Source organism: Macaca nemestrina, chromosome 7 (genome assembly GCF_043159975.1).
Source record: "Macaca nemestrina isolate mMacNem1 chromosome 7, mMacNem.hap1, whole genome shotgun sequence".
Classification (NCBI taxonomy): domain Eukaryota; kingdom Metazoa; phylum Chordata; class Mammalia; order Primates; family Cercopithecidae; genus Macaca; species Macaca nemestrina.
The window spans coordinates 57,877,523-57,898,670 of NC_092131.1; the positions used below are offsets into that span (position 1 = coordinate 57,877,523).

Sequence of the window (21,148 nt, forward strand, 5' to 3'; positions counted from 1 at the left end):
AGAGGTTCCAGTGAGCTGAGATCGCACCACTGCACTCCAGACTGTGCGGCAGAGCAAGACTCCATCTCAAAAAAAAAAAAAAGAAATATTAATCCATTTAATAAATGTGTCATAAATTGAATGCCTGTATATGTGGGCATTTTGTTGGTCTCTCCATTCTGTTCCTTTGATCTATTTGATTACTCTTGTGCCAGTGCCACTTGTCTAAACTATCGTAACTTTATAGTAGTCCTTGATAGAGAAGAGTAGGGCAAATCCTCGCCAATCTTAACTGTTTTTCAGGAGGAACCTATTCTTGGCCCTTTATTCTCCTATATAAATTTTAGAATCAATTTAAGCTTCATTTTTTAAAATTGGCATTTTGATAGGAGTTGCACTGGATCTCTAAATCCAATTAAGATTAGTGAAGAACTGACATTGTTATAGTAAAAAGTCTTTTCAACTATGAACATCGTTTATCTCTTCATTTATTTACTCAGTTAATAAAGTTTTGCGGGGATTTTTTTGTTTTGATAGAAATAGCACACCTCTTTTGCTAGTTTTAGATTAGAATTACTTTGTTTTTAGTAACCTTAGAGATAGGGTCATGCTCTGTCACCCAGTGTGGAGTACAGTGGCATGGTCATAGCTTACTGCAGCCTTCTATTCCCAGGCTCAAGCAATCCTCCTGAGTATTTGGGACTTAGTCTCCTGAGTATTTGGGACTATAGGCACGTGCCACCCTGCTCAGCTAATTTTTAAAATGTTAGGTGGAGATTGGGCATTGCTATGTTGCACAGACTGGTTTTGAACTCCTGGCCTCAAACGTTTCTCCCACCCCAGCCTCTCTAAAGTGCTGGGATTACAGGTGTGAGCCACCGCACTTGGCCAGAATATTTTTTTAAATCACGATTTCTTTATTGATGATATCTAGAAATGCAGTTGGTTTTTGTCTATTGGTTTTATATGTAGCAACATTGCTGATTCTCTCATTAACATTCTATATGTAGATTCATTGGAGCTTCTTCATGGGAAGTCATATCCTCTGTGAATAGTGACAGATTTTTTTCTTTCCAATCCCTAGCTCTTTATTTCTTTTTCTTGTCCATGCTAGCTAGGACTTCTGTATAGTATTGAATAAAAGCTCCAATGTTGTCCCCTTGGCTTTTTCCTTGATTTAAAAGAAATTGACTGAATGGTTCTCCATCAAGCATAATGTTTGCTTTGGGGTTTACGTGTTTGTGTATATTCTTTCTGAAGTAAAAATTAATTTTCAATAAGAAGATCTAGTAATGAAGTATAAAAGAAATTCTAGTTTACTTCATTTACTAAATTTTTGTTCAAGTCTTCTTGCCTTCCGATAGTTGTCTTCTCCTTACCAAAACCCCAACCCTTAGCCCCAAAAGATATTTCAGTGGAAAAATATTTGAATGTTCAGGGGTTATAATTTTCCTCTTCTACAGCTATGACTTGAAACCCTGGCTAGTCAAAATAACTCACAAGGCATGATGTAGAATTTTTTTTATTGCTTAATCTTCTAATTTATATGAGTAAATTATGAGTTTTGTATTTATAGATAAAGAGAGGAGAAATCACTTCAGGTAAGTGTACAAAGGAATACCACTCATCTCTTAATTTAAAAAATTGTTTTCCAGATAATTTGCAAAATTTTATAAAATTTAAAGGTTTGCATTTATAAAATACGATTGAATTGCAAACAATTTATACTCAATTTATATATACTTTAAGGCACTGCAGGAAAGAAAAAGGAAAATTTTGGATGAAGCTGTGGAATTAAGTCAAGATCACTTTAAAAAATACCTAGTAAAACTTAAGTCAATCAATCCACCTTGTGTGCCTTTTTTTGGTAAGTTACTAAATATGGGTATATTTTGAGGGTTAGCATGTGATAGTGTGTGATAGTCTTCAGAGGCACATTATTCTATATCTGAGATCATCTACTTTTATTAGCTCTCTGTATTGATAAATAATAGAACTCTCTATTATCTATAAAATGAAGACTATAATATCTCATAGGGTTGTTATAAATAAGGATTAAAAATATTTTATCTGTACTACCTAGTAAGTCTAGCACATAGGACACACACAATAAATGGTAACTTATTTTTATCATAACTATGTCACATCTACAGCATTTACTTTCTCTTTAATTTATTAAAAGCTTTTATGTGATTTTTAAATTTAAAATATTGTTGTGTATGATTGAAATTGAATAATTTAAATCAAATTTTGTCAATTTCAACAATTTTGGTATTTTGGGCCAAATAATTATTTGTTGTGATGGGCTGTTTTGTGCATGGTAGGATCTGTAGCAGCATCCTGGCGTCTATTCACTACACTCCAATAGCCCCCAGAGTTGTAACCAAAAATGTCTCTAGACATTCCTAAATATCCCCTGGGGGACGGGTTGAGAACCACCAATTTAAATGAATCAGCAATTATGTATGAAAAAGGGACTAAAAACTTTTTTATTGTTCATGAGTGAGAAGTAATTATTTTTCTGTCTAAATTAAGGCTCTGAAAAAAACATAATTAGTTTATAAGCCTATAGACTTATTAACCAAATTTGACTTAAAATTAATTTATTGATTAATAATCACTTAAGATACTTGGCATTAAATATTTATAATCAAATATTAAAACATTTGGTTAGAATAGATTTAACATAACTTGCGCTTGGTGAAATTAGGGTTTAGAAAATCTTAATTTGCCATTTCTTAGATTAGCAACCTTTCTGTTTGTATAAGCCAGTTGCTTTTGTTTTCTTTTTATTTTAAATTATTTCTCTTTAAAAAATTCTTTATGGAGAGTTAATGATTGTTTATCAGAGACTTAACATTTTAGTAGTAGAGTTGCTGAATAGTATATGATGTCTTTCAACTTTACTTTTTTTCCCAAATAATTGATTAAATAAAATTTAAAATAACTTTTCTTTAAATTCTTTTTTTTTTACTAGGAATATATTTAACAAATATTCTGAAGACTGAAGAAGGGAACAATGATTTTTTAAAAAAGAAAGGGAAAGATTTAATCAATTTCAGTAAGAGGAGGAAAGTAGCTGAAATTACTGGAGAAATTCAGCAGTATCAGAATCAGCCTTACTGTTTACGGATAGAACCAGATATGAGGGTAAATATTTTCTTTGCTTATCTTTAAAAGAGAACATGTTAATGGGTACCAAAAAAAAAAAAAAAATAGAATGGATAAGACATACTATTGGATCGCACAACACAGTGATTATAGTCAATAATAACTTAATTGCAGGTTTAAAAGTAACTATAAGAGGCCAGGCACCATGGCTCACACCTGTAATCCCAGCACATTGGGAGGCTGAGTCGGGCAGATCGCTTGAGATCAGGAGTTGGAGACCAGCCTGGGCAGCATAGTGAAACCCCGTCTCTACTAAAAATACCCAAAAAAATTGGCTGGGCATGGTGCTGGGTGCCTGCAGTCCTAGCTACTCAGGAGTCTGGGGTGGGAGAATCAGTTGAGCCTGGGAGGGGTAGGTTGCAGTGAGCCGATATAGCGCCACTGCACTACAGCCTGGGTGACAGAGTAAGACTCTGTCTCAAAATAATAATAGTAATAACTATAAGAGTATCGGCTGGGCGTGGTGGCTCACGCCTCTAATCCCAGCACTTTGGGAGGCTGAGGTGGGAGGACCACTTGAGGTCAAGAGTTTGAGACCAGCCTGACCAACATGGTGAAACCCCGTCTCTACTAAAAATACAAAAAATTAGCCAGGCATGGTGGCGGGTGCCTGTAATCCCAGCTACTTGGGAGACTGAGGCAGGAGAATCATTTGAACCCAGGAGGTGGAGGCTGCAGTGAGCCGAGATCATGCCACTGGCCTCCAGCCTGGGTGACAGAGGGAGACTCCGTTTCAAAAAAAATAAATAAATAAAATAAAAAATAATAACTATAAGAGTATAATTGGATTGTTCATAATACAAAGGATAAATGCTTGAGGGAATGGATACCTCATTCTCCATGATGTGATTATTCTACATTACATGCCTGTATCAAAACATCGCATACGCCCTACAAATATATACACCTACAATATGCCCATGAAAATTAAAAATTTTAAAATTTAAAAAAAATTTTAGATCTTGTGTCACCTATAAGAAATATTATAGTTACATGTTACGCTGTTTGTCTTGCTATGAAAATAATAGAAAAAAATCGGTAGATAGCAGGTTAAACATTAGACATTCTATACTATCTGCAGTTGTTAATATTATTACTAAGTACTTTCTTTTGAAAGTATTGCTTCTTTTTGTAGTTGGTTCAAGCTACACCATAAAAAGTGAATGACAAAGTAGAATGATGTCCATGCAGTAAAGAGAAAAATCACTGCTAGATTTGATTGATAGCCATTTTAGATATTTTACATGTAGCAAAATAATATATAATTCATTTCTTCATAAGAACACTGTGTTTAAATAGGAAAAGGATCAGGAAAGTGGTATATGTATGCCTAGCAGAAGATGATTTTTCTCACATCCTTTCAATTGATGTTCTATTTTGAGCAGTAGTGTGTAATATTGATTCTGTAGTACTACAAAATATGAAATAACCTTGTAAATTAAACTATGATATTATGTTTATGTTAAACGAATGTTATTATATTATACTTACTTGAAATTGGGAGCACATTATAACTATTAACCAGAATAAGTTCACCTGTCACATTTAAAATTGTGCTAAACTTTTTAGGCATAGTCTGCATGCAGATTGGGCATATTGAGTGAAAATATCCACCATTACTTCCATCCTCCTAGATTATGAGATAGTAACTTCTTTGTTCCCAGTTCAAAACAAAGTACCCTAAAGTCCTAAGAAAAAGACCACCTAAAGCATACCATTTATAAAAATGATAGGTTGGGCACAGTGGCTAGCGCCTATAAATCCAGCACTTTGAGAGGCTGAGGTGGGCGAATCACCTGAGGTCAGGAGTTCGAGACCAGCCTGGCCCACATGGTGAAACTCTGTCTCCACTAAAAATACAAAAATTTTCTGGGTGTAGTGGCACGTGCTTGTAATCCCAGCTACTCGGGAGGCTGAGGTGGAAGGATCGCTTGGACCCAGGAGGCAAATGTTGCAGAGAACTGAGATAGTGCCACTGCACTCCAGCCTAGACAACAGAGTGAGACTCCATCTCAAAAAAAAAAAAAAAAAGATACTTGCTCTTAAAAAAAAAAAAAGGCGGGAACCTACTGATGGTGACCTATTTCATCCCCTCTCACCATTGAACCCACCCTCTGTGATGTGGGGCTTCAGAGGGCTAAGGAAATACGGCCCCCACAGGAATAATGTTACACTTTAATTCGGTATACTTGAAATAGTACTTTTAGTATTCATATCTCAGAAACATACCTGCTAATTGGTGTTTGTGGTGTGGTCTAGGGTTCCTGCCACCATTTAAAGCATTTTTGGGAGGAAATGTCTTCTATATGATTGAGTCAAAATAAGTTTGAAATGTAGACAAAGTAGCTATTCACTTTTCAAATCATACTTAAATAAATAATATTTAAAAATAGAGCAAAGGATGAGAATATCAAGAATACTGCTGTTATGACTTTCTGAAATCCTTTAATTACTATTGGCTAATATGATTTAATTTAGCTAACCTGAACATAAGAACACATTGTTTCAGTATTGTTAAAGGAGTAATATAATTTTCTTGAAATTGGCAGAATGCCTGAAAAATGAGAATAATTTTATACTAGAAATTTTAAAGCTCATTTCGCCTACTGCTAAAGCTAAAACCCAGTACCGTTTTAATATATGCTTCTAAACCACTTCAAAATTAAATAAAGCTAAATCCAGTAATTTTCTGCTAAGGAATTTTTCTAAGGAAATAATAAAAAATGTACAGAAAAATTTATATACAGGAGTTAATAAAAATAATTGTTATAAAGCAAAAAATTAGAAAGTACCTGTATGGATAACTAGTTATATGGAGATTATTAAATTCTGGAATAGCCATCTGATTAAATACTATAGAGTTAAAATTTGTATTTTGTAAAATAAGCAAACTGGCTGGGTGCGGTGGCTCATACCTGTAATCCCAGCACTTTGGGAGGCCAAGGCTGGCAGATCATCTGAGGTCGGGAGTTCAAGGGCAGCCTGGCTAACATAGTGAAACCCTGTCTCTACTAAAAATACAAAAGTAGCTGGGCATAGTGGCGCACACCTATAATCCCAGCTACTCGGGAGGCTGAGTGAGACTCAAAAAAAAAAAAGCAAACCACATGGAAAAAAGTTAATTGAATATAAACTTCAGAAAGGTTAAAATTGATATTCCAGTTTTTCAGGAAAATATATATAAATTATATATATTAATAATTATAAATACATATATACATGCATATACATGCACAGTAAAATCATTAGAAGATAGTCTAATATTTAAATGTAAACAATGATATTTCTGGTTTGTAAGATTACTGTTTCTTTTTCTTTTTTTCTCCTTTTTTGGCAGTGCTAAATCACCTAAATTTTCTACATTAAAACTTAAATTTAAGCTTAAAATATTTTTTGATAAAGGCAGAATTTTTAACATTTTATTTATTAGGTTTTTTTTAAGAGGAGAGGTCTCACTATGTTGCCCAGGCTGGTCTCAAATTCCTGGGCTTAAGCAGTCCCCCGGCCTCAGCCTCCCAAACTGCTAGGATTACAGGTGTAAGCCACATGACTTGGCTCAGATAAAAACATTTTTTATACTAGAAGTTAGCACAGATAGGTTTAAGTTTATAATCATTCTTTTTCTTTTTTGTTTTTGAGATAGAGTCTCACTCTTGTTGCCCAGGCTGGAGTGCAATGGCATGATCTCGGCTCACCTCAACCTCCGCCTCCTGGGTTCAAGCGATTTTCCTGTCTCAGCCTCCTGAGTAGCTGGGATTACAGCCATGCGCTACCATGCCCAGCTAATTTTGTATTTTTAGTAGAGATGGGGTTTCTCCCTGTTGGTCAGGCTGGTCTCGAACTCCCGACCTCAGGTGATCCACTCACCTCGGCCTCCCAAAGTGGTGCGATTACAGGCGTGAGCCACCGTGCCCGGCCTATAATCATTCTTGAAATTACTTTTAAAGTAATTTAAATGACTACTTTTAAAGTAAAAGAAATTTCCAGAATAATTATAAATGATCAAGAATGATCTATAAATTGGAGTAACAGACCTTAATCTAATTTATCTCCACTTTTTTTTCTGATGATCAAAACTTCATTGTGTATTATAACCATAATTTTGTTCTAAACACTTTTGGTAGCTTTCTGGTGATGATCATTTGTTACAATGAGTAGGAATAAAGTTTCCTAAGGAATAAGTAGTGCTACTACTGAGCCATTAAAATGGTAATAAATGAAAACTCATATTCTTAATAGAACTTTAAGACTAGAATATAACTTCCACAGAAATTATATAATCTTATTCAGAAGTAAGGAGATTGGAATAAGCAACACTTGTGAACTTTTCAGATATTGTGATCTCTTAATGTGTTAATTTTTTAGCATTAAATAATGAAGTAATTTTCAGCAAAAAATTTTAATGAGATCTTATTTTAATAAGATCTAAAATATATACTTATTATATATGCACTTGTGATATTTTAATTTCAGAGATTCTTTGAAAACCTTAACCCCATGGGAAATGCGTCTGAAAAAGAGTTTACAGATTATTTGTTCAACAAGTCACTAGAAATTGAACCTCGAAACTGCAAACAGCCACCTCGATTTGTAAGTCTTTTATAATTTTGGAAGCAAGTGTTCTGTTTTTAAAAATATTATTTTCAATGTTTAACAACCTGTTATCTTAAAAATGTAATTGAATGGCTGTTCATAGGTGTTTTGTTTGCAGTAATATACTATTTCTAAAATTACATATACTGTGGGGGAAATGTCAGCCTTTTGATAAAATCTGGTTTATGCCTTATCTTAGTACTGCTTATTTATGTGTCTACTTTTGATCTCTCCTAAAATAATACAAAAAGGTGTGAGAAAGTGAGAACTTAATAGGTAGCTGAATGGAACAAAAAACATGAAAAGACCTGGGAAGGAGTAAGCAAATATATTTTGGTTCTTGTGACTTGATATGACTTCTGCCATTTGGGCTCCATGGTCCATAGTTGCCTCTGGAACCCACCTCTGTCACTAGAATTTGATGCTGTTTCCAGTTATTGCAGGAGTTTGCAGTGGCAACAGAATTAGTAGAAGACAAATTCTAAGTAGCTAAAAGTGAAGCAAGATATAGAAGGAAATAAAAACACAAACCAACTTTGAGTGAAGCAAGAAGTCAGGTAGTTTCATGATATCTCATCTTCACAATTGTGTGATATATGAGGGGACTTCAAAAAGTTCATAGAGGCCGGGCGTGGTGGCTCACACCTGTAATCCCTGTCTCTACCAAAAATACAAAAAAATTTTGCCAGGCATGGTGGTGCATGCCTGTGGGGCGGAGGTTGCAGTGAGCCAAGATCACTCTACTTCACTCCAACCTGGGTGACAGAGTGAGACCCCATATAAAAAAAAAAAAAAGAAAAGAATGAAAAAAAGTTCATGGGAACATGGAATGAAAAGATAAATTTTTTGATGGAATTAAAAAATAAGCATAAAAATATAAAGTTTATTTTCCAACATAAGCTTCATCAAGTTCAGGACACTTTTGTAAGTGCTAATACCAACCATTTTGTCCATCCCCAAAAAGCTAAAGATCCTGGGAATTTAACCATGTCAATGCAGTCTCTTTTACATTATTAACTGAAGAAAAACGGTTGCCCTTTAATTTTTTTTTATAATTAGGAAACACAAAAAAGTCAGAAGGAGCCAAGTCAAGATTGTAAGTGGATGCCTAATGATCTCCCATCAAAACTCTCAAAGAATTGCCCTGGTTTAATGAAAGGGATGAGCAGGATCGTTGTTGTGGTGGAGAAGGTCTCTTTGGTGAAGCTCTCCTGGTTGTTTTTCTGCAAAAGCTTTGACTAGCTTTCTCAAAAGAGTCCCATAGTAAGCAGATGTTATTGTTCTTTGACCCTCTACAAAGTCAACAAGAAAAATGCCTTGAGCGTCCTAAAAAACTGTTGCCATGACCTTTGTTTTGTTTTTGTTCTTGTTTTTGTTTTGTTTTCTTGAGACAGAGTCTCGCTCTGTCGCCCAGGCTGGACTACAGTGGTGCAATCTCGACTCACTGTCACCTCCACCTCCCAGGTTCAAACAATTCTACTGCCTCGGCCTCCCAAGTAACTGGGATAACGTGTGTGCCACCATGCGTGGCTAATTTTTGTATTTTTAGTAGAGATGAGGTTTCACCATGTTGGCCAGGCATGTCTTGAACTCCTGACCTCAAGTGATCCACCTGCCTCGACCTCCCAAAGTGATGGGATTAGAGGTGTAAGCCACCATGCCTGGCCTTTTTAAAAAAAAAAAAAAAAAAATGGAGACAGAGTCTTGCTGTATTGCCCAGGCTGGTCTCAAACCCCTGGCCTTAAATGATCCTCCTGCCTCAGCCTCCCAAGGTGCTAGGATTATAGGCATGAGCCACGGTGCTTGGCCAACCTTTGCTCTTGACTGATTTGGTTTTGCTTTGACTGGACCACTTCCACCTCTTGGTAGCCATTGCTTGGATTGTGCTTTGTCTTCAGGATGATACTGGGAAGCCATGTTTCATTTCCTGTTAACAGTTTTTCAAAGAAATGCTTCAGGGTCTTGATCCCACTTATTTAACATTTCTGTTGAAAGCTCTGCTCTTGTCTGCAGCTGATCTGGGTGCAATGGTTTTGCCATCCATCTAGTGGAAAGTTTGCTCAACTTTAATTTTTCAGTCAGAATTGTGTAAGCTGAACCAGTTGATATATCTGTGGTGTTGGCTATTGTTTCTGTTGTTCATCATCAGTCCTCTTCAATTAGAGCAGGAATTAGATTAATTTTTTCCTCAGAAATTGATGTCGATGATCTGCCACCATTGGCTTTATCTTCCATATCATCTCATCCCTTGTTAAAATAAGTTATCAATTTGTAAACGGCTGATTTCTTTGGGGCATTGTCCCCATAAACTTTTCATAAAATATTAGTGATTTCACCATTCTTCCACCCAAGCATCATCATAAATTTGATATTTGTTCTTGCTTCAATTTTGGCAGAATTCATGTTCCTCTGATAGGGATTCTTTACAAACTGATGTGTTATCCTTCTTAGTATCTCAAACTAGGTACTGTTCAGACATGTTATAATAAGTTAGTATGAGTTTATTTTTTGATGGAAAAAAATGAAAGTCATACATAGTTATTTCATAATAGACATTTGCCATGCAGTTTTTGAAAACCCGTCGTAGATCTTACTCTCATTTTACAAAGGAAAATGGTGAGATTCCAAGGGGTTAAATAAGTTTTTCAAGGCTGCAAAGCTAGATATTGGCACAGTTGAGATCTTAACTCAAGTTTTCTGATCTGAGTTCGGTGTTTTTTATTCGATTACTCCTGCCAGAACTTGAAAAATGGGACAGAGGTGAGGGTGGGGGACAATGATAGGAATTTTCTCCAAAGATTATTAAAGCACCAATGTAGAGGTTGATCATTTAGTATAGGAAGAGGAAAAAAATTATCTTTTTTTTTCTGAAGCATGTAGCATGTTTCATAAATTATGTTCCCAGTAAATGTTTGTAAAATTTATATAGATATTTTCAAGGAAAAGTTTAGGTTGGTATGTTTTAGGAGCAAAATGTGATTTTCACATAAATTTTCAAGAATTTTTTTTCTGCAGCGCTGAAAAGAGACTTACTTATATTCAAATTCATTTTAAAATTAAGCCAGTCAAATCCAGAAGATTCTACTAGAATGATACAGGCTGTCATTGCAGACTGAAGGACTGCACGCTTAAGAACTGTATGCTTAAGAACTAATAAGACTTAATAAGGTAGCTCTAAGTCACAGAAACAAAGTGCTGTCTATGCAAATTTGTGACATTAATCATGTTTGCTTTTCCCAGCCTAGAAAATCAACTTTCTCCTTGAAATCTCCTGGAATAAGGCCTAACACAGGCCGACATGGCTCTACCTCAGGTACTTTACGAGGTCACCCAACACCATTAGAAAGAGAACCATGTAAAATAAGCTTTAGTCGGATTGCTGAAACTGAGCTGGAATCAACAGTGTCAGCACCAACTTCTCCAAATACACCATCTACTCCACCAGTATCTGCTTCTTCAGACCTTAGTGTATTTTTAGATGTGGATCTCAGCAGCTCCTGTGGTAAGTATTTGATGTAAACCATTTGGTAAAAAAGGAATCCTGTGTCTCAGATAATTCTTATCATTTTAATTAGGGAACTGTAGAATCTTTTGCAAACTATGTTAGTGTGAAAAGCTACATCTAAATGTGAAAATAGTGATTAATACAAGAAGTAAAGCATAATTTGTGCATTGTTGATGCATATTATCTTCTAATTTATTCATTCAACAAAGATTTATTCAGTACCTTTTGGGTCCCAATACCAGTCTAAAGGGAGCAATAGATGGTGAGTAAGAAAACAAATAGAGATAGAGGGGGAACCACTTATTGCTAAGAAGAAAAACCATTCTAGGTACAGAAGGTTCTGGGTTAATTTTTTTAAAAACTAACATGGCAAAAGATTATGATAAAATTCTGCACTATGTATTACATATTATTTATGGAAACAATTAAAAAATAATACCATACATGTTACCTTCCTTTTCAAATTAATTTTTCTTATTCCAATAGGCAGCAATAGCATCTTTGCTCCAGTGCTTTTGCCACATTCAAGTAAGTAAGATTTAAGTTCATTCTAATGAAATGACTGTAAAGATAATAATCTGGTTGATTAAATTTATATTTCTTTTGGGTTTTGGCAATATTAAAGAATAAGAAAAGTTATAAATAAATGTAATTATTTGCTTACAACTGTGTACTACTTAAGCTTCACTATAGTTTATTTTCATCATTTTTTATGATCTGTTCTAAGGGCTGTATGGCCTTAAAGAAATTACTTACCTTCCCCACACTTGTTAAGGATCAAATGAAATAACTATATAGAACACCTAGTCCGGCACGGTGGCTCACGTCTGTAGTCCCAGCACTTTGGGAGGCCAAGTCAGGCAGATCATGAGGTCAGGAGTTCAAGACCAGCCTGGCCAACATAGTGAAACCCCATCTCTACTAAAAAATTACAAAAATTAGCTGGGTATGGTGGCTCACACCTGTAGTCCCAGCTACTTGGGAGGCTGAGGCAGGAGAATTGCTTGAACCCAGGAGGCGGAGGTTGTGGTGAGCCGAGCTCAGGCCACTGCACTCCAGCCTGGGCAACGGAGTGAGACTCCATCTCAAAAAAAAAAGAACACCTAATATACTGCTTGGCATAGAAGGAATAGTAATTTCATGTCAGTTGTCTTTCTTCCTTAACCTTTTCAAATCATTTTTCCCTGGGAATAATATACTAAATGTTTATCAGGTTCCCAGGATATCCTCAATCACTTTTTTTTTTTACATCATCTTATTTAATTAAAGCAGTATTTTTAGTACTAGTCTATCATTCCTAATTATTTCATAATTTACAACTTTTAATGCTGTTAACTTTCTCTCTGTGGTCATTTGTTTAAAACAAAACCCAAAAATGAACACAGCACCTTTGGGTATAATTCTCCCAATCTGGAGAACATCTGCTCCGAGCATAGTAAAATACATAGTAGCAAAGTTCCCTATCTTATGAGAAAAATAAGGTTAGTCTTTTAAATGTTCAATTTTATATTTAATTTTAGTTTAAAAAATTTTTATCTGGCCATGTAGTGGCTCATACCTGTAATCCCAGCACTTTGGGAGGCTGAGGCAGGATCACTTGAGGCCGGGGCAACATAGCAATTCAAGACTAGCCTGGGCAACATAGCAAGACCCTGTCCTCCCTACCAAAAAAAATTTTTATCAAAGTGACATATTAATAGAATTTAAAAGGGAAATAATGCGGAAACACTTAAAATGAAATTAACAATGGTTCTCTACATCAAGTCTCCCCACTCCTTTTCTCCAAGGACACTTCCACATTTCTAAATGATGTTTTTATATTCTCTCTTGAGTCATTAATTTTAGACAATGTTTACTGATCTCCTGTTATAGTGGATGAGAATTTCATGCTCTACCCTGTCTATACTTACCACATTTGGGGCAAGTATTCACTGCTATGCTTCCTTTCTTGTATAGCTCTGTTTCCTGGAGTTAATAATTGCCTCAATGTTTAGGTTTGTTTGTATGTTTGTTTAGCACCTTTCCATGCCCTTTCATAGCAGTTTTCCATAAAGTCAGGCCAATCAGGGAACCTAACAGGGTTCTCCCTTTTCTTTTCTTTTCTTTCCTTTTCCCTTTCCCTTCTTTCTTTCCTGGAATCTTCCGTCCTGGTGCCTTTTTGTCCCCCTGCTCCAGTTTGGACTGGTTGCTACTCAGGTGTTGACCGTGCTGTCATCCTAGAACTTTCTTTCATTGTCATCGTAGAAGTTCCCTTTGCCTCCCTCCTGTGTTGGATCATTGTTTTTTGATTCCTCATCTTCTTTCTTGATATGCTCCCTGATTTTGATAGGAGTAGCTCCTTTAGTAGCTATGTGAGAAAAGATAATACGTAAGACCTAAACTTTTTAAGTTATTGTGTATATGGAAACCCGTACACCTTTTTTTGTTTGTTTTCTTTTGTGGAAGCCTATTATACATTTAATTGTTAATAGTTTAGCTGGATATAGAATGTAAAAAGCAATTTGACTCAGAATCTTGAAGGCATTTTCCTCCACGGTCTTCTACCTTTCATAATTCCTGCTGAAAAGTCTAATACTATTCATTTATTCACTCAGTACGTAATTTTTAAACGCCTGATATGTGCAGGCACTATTCTAGGTGTGAGAGTGATAGCAGTGAATGAAATAGACAAATATCTTTCTCTCAATGACCCTACAGTTTCAATCTTTTTTTTTTTCTAATACCTAGAGCATACCTACAGTAGCAAAGGGACCCAAATATACAGAGCCTTAAATGAAATAGAAGTTTATTCCTCACAATAGCCAGACCAAGTAGGAAACTGCTCCACTGGGTTTTCCAGCTAAGCAGGGCAATTCAGAATTCTCAAGATATGACTTCTATCTCTGTCTTGAGTACCTGCTATAGTTGTTACCATTTTTTGGCTAGCAGGACGATGGAGGGCAAGGAGCTTTGTTATAAAAACATGATCTGGGCCAGGTGCAGTGGCTCACACCTGTAATCCCAGCACTTTGGGAGGCCGAGGCGGACAGATCACCTGAGGTCAGGAGTTCGAGACCAGCCTGACCAACATGGTGAAATGCCATCTCTACTAAAAATACAAAAATTAGCTGGGCATAGTGGCATGCACCTGTAGTCCCAGCTACTCAGGAGGCTGAGACAGGATAATTGCTTGAACCAGGGAGGTGGAGGTTTCAGTGATCAAAGATCGTGTCATTGCACTCCAGCCTGGGGCGACAGAGAGACTCCGTCTCAAAAAAAGAAAAAAAGACAAGATCTGGGAGTTGCATATATCACTTTTGCTGTCTTCCTAAAACTTAGTCATGCAGACCTTCTTAGCTACAAAGGAGGCTAAGAAATGTCTCTAACTCAGAAGCCATTTGCCTTGCCAAAATTCGTGGGATCCTATTACTAAAAGGAAAAAGGGAAAAGTGTACTGGGAAGCAGCAGGGTCTGCCACAATATGTTGAAGAAACTTTTAAGGCATTCTCTTTATTCTTAATAATCTACAGCTTCACAGTGAACTGCTTTGATGTGGGTTTTTTTTTTTTTTCATTTTGCCATCTACTTAATGATCCCTTTAAATTTAGAGATTCGAGTATTTGATTTCCAGAAAATGTTTCCTATTGCTTCGGTAATAATTTTTCCCCCAGCATATTCTCTGACTCCTTTTGTGGAGCTCCTTTTTCTTATTCTCATACATCCTAGATTGGTCCTCCAATTTTCTTGTCTTTTATCACCTCTTGTCCATCTCTTTGTCTTCTTGTTCTGTTTTCTGGAAGATTTCCTCACTTTATCTTTGAGCTTTTCTACTTATTTTTTTCATCTGTCATAATTTTGAATTTCTAAGAATTCTCAGTTCCCTCTGATCATGCCTTTTTTTTAATAACATCCTATTCTAATTTCATGGATGCACTGTCTTCTCCTATCTCTCTTAGGATAATAATTATAGTATTTTTAAATTTTATTTTTAATTGACAGATAATTGTATATGTTTATAGGGTACAATCTGATGTTTTGATACATGTGTACATTGTGGAATGATCAAATCATCTAAGTCTCATATCCAGTGGCTGGACAGGGTTGTACCGGGAAAGGGGGGAGACTTTGGTCAATGGATGCAAAGTTTCAGTGACTATAGTTAATACTAATATATATTTCTGAATAGATAAAAGAGAAGATTTTAAATGTTCTCACCACAAAGAAATGATGAATATTTGAGATGATGGGTAATTATAGTATTTTTGAAAAAAAAAATTGTTTTGTTTCTGGTGTCTCTTTTCTGACCTTCTTTCTTGTATTAGTTGTAGTCTCTTGTCTTTCATATTGGAGGCTTTCCTTTCTTGTCTGGTAGTATTTCTGTTCATATTTTCGAATGAGGGGGAAACTGATGGGAAGTGCTATATCTATATCCATGGGCACTTATTGACTTGTGGGTTTCACTGTAGAGTGATGGAATGATAACTTTTTACTTAGGAAATCCCCAAATGTTAGAATCTATAGGCATTTTCTTTAGGAATGTTTAGTTTCTCTAAAGAAGGATCTTTGAATCTTCTGCCTGGGGCAGTCTCGCCATGTAGTATGGATATCTGTGTTTTCAGCTCAGACTAGTATCCCAAGTCTGGGGTTTAGATTCTCCGGAGAATAAAACTGCCAGTCTCCTACAGAGGTGGGAATGAGGTCATTGCCTGACCTTACTAGGTAGGGGAGAGGAGAATGGGGTTCTAACTGCCCCTTATCCAGACTTAACCTTTAAGTCTTCTGTTTTCATGCCCGTGCCTTCCTTTGTACCAAATGCCTTTAGCTCCTGAATCCTTATTTGGTTCTGTGGGGGCAGATTTGCTGCTGTTTGTCAGTATTACTCTCTGCAGACATTTGGGTTTCATCTTCCTCCATCTGTCTCCATATACATTATAATCTACCTTCATGAATTAAAGCTTCAGCTTCATGTATTTCCTGGCTTTATTGAAGTTTATTGATATTTCTTATTTTTCTTGTTGTTCTGTGGTGGAGATGTCATTACACTGTCTATTAGTTTCTTAATACTGCCATAACAAAGCACCACAAACTGAGTAGCTTAAAAGAGCAAAAATGTATTGTCCCACAGTTCTGAAGGCCAGAAATCCAAAATCAAGATGTTGGCAGGGCCATGTTGACTCTGAAACTTGGAGAAGAGAATCCTTCCTTGCTGCTTCTAGCTTCTGGCATTTGCTGGCAATCCTTGGCATCTCCTGATTTGTAGATGCATCACTTCAATCATTGCCTCCATTGTCATATGGCTGTCTTGTCACGAAATGTTTCTTTATTTCTTCTCCTCTTCTTAAAAAGACACTGGTCATGTCATACTGGATTTGGACCCATTTTAATGACCTCATCCTAACTTCATTACATCTGCAAAGACTATATTCCAAATAAGGTCACAATTATAGGTACTAGGTTATGGGACTTCATCATATCTTTTGGGGGAACACAGTTCAACCCGTAACACTGCCATTGTAGAAGTAAGAATTCTGGACATTATTTGGAATGATAGTAAAATACGTTTTCCATATAAGAAAATTTTACATTTTGAAATTTAATAGAAAGTTGAGAATAACTGCATAAATTCTGGATATTCTAAAATAAATCCCCAAAGAAAGAAATAAAATATTTATAGTAAGTGTGAAAAGTACTCAGATGAAATGAGAAAAAAGGCAAGACTCCATTCACAATGAACATGGGTACTTCACATCAAAGGAAGTATATCTTGTAAGGAACATAGGTAATTATAGATAGTTCAGCATCATTAGAAATCCGAAGAATTTTACACAATAGTGAGTTGCCATTTTAGTCTTTTGAATTAATGTGTTTTTTCATTTGTTTTTTGTTTGTTTTTGTTTGTTTGTTTGTTTTGTGAGCAAGCCTATGGTAAAAGGTACATTACTTATCCCCATGTAAACTGGTATATTCGTATAACCCTTTTGGAAAGCAATCTGAATACAACGTATCAAACCATAAAGATGTTTACACCCTCTGATGTTACTGATTCAGCAGATAATTGAATACTTAGTTTGTACCAGCTACTCTGCTAAGCACAAGAGATTCAGTGGCAAACAAGAAAGACAAAGCTTCTGCCTTTATTTATACAAAATACCCAATAAATATTTGGAAAAAGTCACATGCATGAAGATTCATCCCACTCCCTTGTCTTTTCTTCCACTTCACTTGTCGCTCCTTGGTCTCTCTTGCTGGTTCCTCCTTACCTTCCCAAACTGTTGACATCGGAAGGCCTTAGGACTCAGTTTCTGGACCTCTTCTCACTCACTTGGTTGTTCAGTCTTGTATCATTTACATGATGATAATTCCCAAGTTTTTATCTCTAGCCAGAACCTCTCTTCTGACTTCTAGACTCATATATTTAATGACCCATTTAACAGCTCCAGTTGGATATCTTTATAGGAATCTCAAACTTAACCTCTCTGAAACTGAGCTTCTTCTTATCCCCTCCAAAGTTGTTCCTCTCACTGCATCCTCATCTCAATTCTAATTACAAGCATCCAGTTCCTTAGGCTAAAAATACTATAATAGAAGTATCTTTTATTTCTCTCCCTTTCTCACACCCCAAATGTGACCTATCAACAAATCTTGACTACTCTCAAAATATATCCAGAATCTAACAATTTTTCACCATCTCCACTGCTGCCACCCTGGTCCAAGCCACCATAACTTTTACCTTGTTTATTACAGTAAGCATCCTAACTTCTTATCTTCTCCACTTTAGTATGTTTTTAGTACAGCATGCGGTGGCTCACCCCTGTAATCCCAGCACTTTGGGAGGCTGAGGTGGGTGATCACCTGAGATTGGGAGTTCGAGACCAGCCTGGCCAACATGGTGAAACCCCGTCTCTACTAACAATACAAAAATTAGCTGGGCCTGGTTGCAGGCGCCTGTAATCCCAGCTACTCGGGAGGCTGAAGCAGGAGAATTGCTTGAACCCGGGAGGCAGAGGTTGCAGTGAGCCGAGATCACACCATTGCTCTCCAGCCTGGGCGACAAGAGTGAAACTCCATCTCAAAAAAAAAAAAAAGCCCTCTGGTGGCTCTCCATCTCACTCAGAGTGAAAGCCGGTTCCTTTAAAGAACCTACAGGCCCTACACAGTTTGGGTTTGTTTAATCTGTCAGACCTCATCACTTATTTTCCCCCTTCAGTCAGTCTGCCTTAACATAATAGACACATTATTGCATCAATGCTTTGCTCTTGCCATTCCTGCTACTTATAATACTCTTCAGCCATTTGGCCTCACAGCCTGCTCCCTTACCGCCTTCAGGTTGTGTTACCTTAGTGAAGCCTTCCCTAATCACCCTATTTATATTGCTCCCCTCACACCTCTTTCTATACCCCTTTCCAACCAAATATTTCTTCTCATAATTTATAGGCATTATACTTGTACTTATCTTTCCCTAACCTAGATTAGAAGTTCCATAAGGACATGACTTTTTGCATTTTGTTCACGGTTATATTGCTAGTGCTTCAGACAGTGCATGACAGTATTAGCAGGTGCCCAATAACTGTTGAATGAATGAATGAATGAATGGCAGAACATTAGAATTAACTTAGATAGATAACTAACATTATAGAAATTGTTTAGTAAATTCTACTATATTCACCAGTTTGGAATAACTGCAGGCACTAAAAAAGTTCATAAAAACTGTAGTCTTGTAGGGAAATGCACTTGATAGAAAATTAAATTGCATTCACACTTCAGTAAGGGTTATTGATTGCCTACTATGGAGAAATATACTAGTTAAGTGGTGACTGTAGAGTCAGACCCAGATTCAAAACTCTCATAGCTTTCCCATCATTCACATATCATCTGCTTCCATGAATGTGTGCGTCTGTTACCACCTAAGACTGGCTTAAACAATAAGAAAACACTCAGACATACTTGGAAGCCTAGGGGAAGGCTGCTTTAAGACTGGTTGATTCAGTGACTCGATGATGTAATTAAAGACCAGGGTTCTTTTTGACTCTTCATTGTTTTGTCCAGATTATCAGCTTGATCTAAAGCTGTTTTTCCTCAAAATCATAACTGGCAAGAGCAGTAAAGGTTGTGTGCTTATTTGTTCAGTCAAATTATATATAGAGAGAAGTACAGACAAGACAGTATGACAACGCTTTTCCAAAAAAGAGCAAGGAACTTCCTTTCCATTAGCCCCCAGAAAATCTCCTTTTAAATTTCACTGGTCTGAATTAGGTCACATGCCTACAGTTAAACTCATCACTCTGGCTAAAGGAATGGGATTACTCTGATTGATTTACACTAATTAGGCCCCATCCCTGGAGCTAAGGGGTCAGGTTCGCTTTCCCTAAAAAAATGGCTACTTGCATGAAAGAGAGGTAGATAAAAATCTGATCATGTTAAGAAAGTGAGTCCCATGCCTACTCCTTGGCTTGAATTGGGGTGCCCTGGGCAGGATTGGCCAACTAAACCAAATGGGACAGATGTAGCACCACCGAGAGGAGTTCTCCCAAAGACCGCACAAACAATGCTGGCAGGTCTGAGGAACATCCTCTGCCTAACCTCCCCTCACCATCTGCCAACCTCATAAGCATCATAAGCATACCTTTTGTATCAGCTGTTTCCTCCTGAGCCAACAGGATGCCCTCCTCCCCACTCCCCGCCCCCCGCCCAGAGGTAACTGCAGAGCCACATGATCAGGATAGCAATTTTTGACACAGAATAATTAGTTTGACATATCTACTTGGATGTCTCATAAGCAGTTCAGTTAGAGTGTTTAAGGTTAAACTCATCAACTTCTTTCCCAGTTAGCTCCTGTGTTCCCGATCTCAGTATAATGATAAATACGACATAGTTACTGCCTTTGTAACAACAGTGTGAATATAGAGAGATCAAATGGGAAGTTGAACTATAGAAAAAGTAAAAATGAAGATAGTAATTATTATATGTCTGGTTGATCTGTTTAGGGGTATTTTCCTGTCATTTATCATTTTGTAAATTTCCTTTAATGTGATTATATAACGTGTACATTATCAATGAGAGACTTGCAAAGACAAAGAGTTATGTGATATTAACACTACCTTATGGGCTCCTATATGGAGGGTTTTGTTACCTGTGTGGTGATGGGCCCAATCGTAGCTGCTTCAAAAATATATGGTCTCTGATTAGGATGGTCTTTCTTTGGAAGTTACTACAGTATATTTAGACATGTTTTGATTTGTGAAAGACTTTTCAGGGAGCAGAATCTCATTAATCATAATTAAATGGTATACCTTCATTTAGCTAAAGTACCCATCATGCCCCAGGCACTGTGGTGGTGCTAGAGATACAGAAATAAATACACACTGCCCTCAGAAAGCTTACAATTTGATGGGGAAGATAGGTAAACCAATAGTCGATAGTCTGACAAATGCCATAGTAGAAGTATCGACCAGAAGCTGTGATAAAGGTTTATCTTATAATTATACTGTGAATTGTGGTTAAACTAGTCTTTTTCTCCCCCAGAGTCTTTCTTTAGTTCATGTGGTAGTTTACATAAACTAAGTGAAGAGCCCCTGATTCCTCCTCCTCTTCCTCCTCGAAAAAAGTTTGATCATGATGCTTCAAATTCTAAGGTAATCAACAGGACTTTACTCCAACTTATTCAAAGTTGTGAATCTTCAAAATAATACCCAGTGTTATAAAGAGTCTGTGAATTATACTTTGGCTACCATTTATGGTTTTTCAACATTTGGGTTGTTATATTTGAAAAATACTTTTAGTTGTTTAATCCTTATAAAAACCTTTTCTAAATAAGAGGCTGGGCCAGGCACGGTGTCTCATGCCTGTAATCCCAGCACTTTGGGAGGACGAGGCGGGTAGATAACCTGAGATCAGGAGTTCAAGACCAGCCTGGTCAACATG

The 21,148-nt window shown here is 36.6% G+C and overlaps 1 protein-coding gene across 5 annotated transcripts in view; it reads left to right on the top strand.

Moving 5' to 3' along the window:
- LOC105481847 (SOS Ras/Rho guanine nucleotide exchange factor 2) overlaps positions 1-21,148 on the top strand; it is a 113,427-nt gene that overhangs the window by 89,417 nt on the left and 2,862 nt on the right. For all 5 annotated transcript variants that reach the window (XM_011741644.3, XM_071100200.1, XM_071100199.1 and 2 more), the window contains 6 exons: positions 1,729-1,846; positions 2,957-3,129; positions 7,624-7,740; positions 10,984-11,245; positions 11,735-11,776; positions 20,750-20,859. In XM_011741644.3, the coding sequence (XP_011739946.3) occupies positions 1,729-1,846; positions 2,957-3,129; positions 7,624-7,740; positions 10,984-11,245; positions 11,735-11,776; positions 20,750-20,859 (822 nt within the window). The remainder of the gene's footprint in view (positions 1-1,728; positions 1,847-2,956; positions 3,130-7,623; positions 7,741-10,983; positions 11,246-11,734; positions 11,777-20,749; positions 20,860-21,148) is intronic.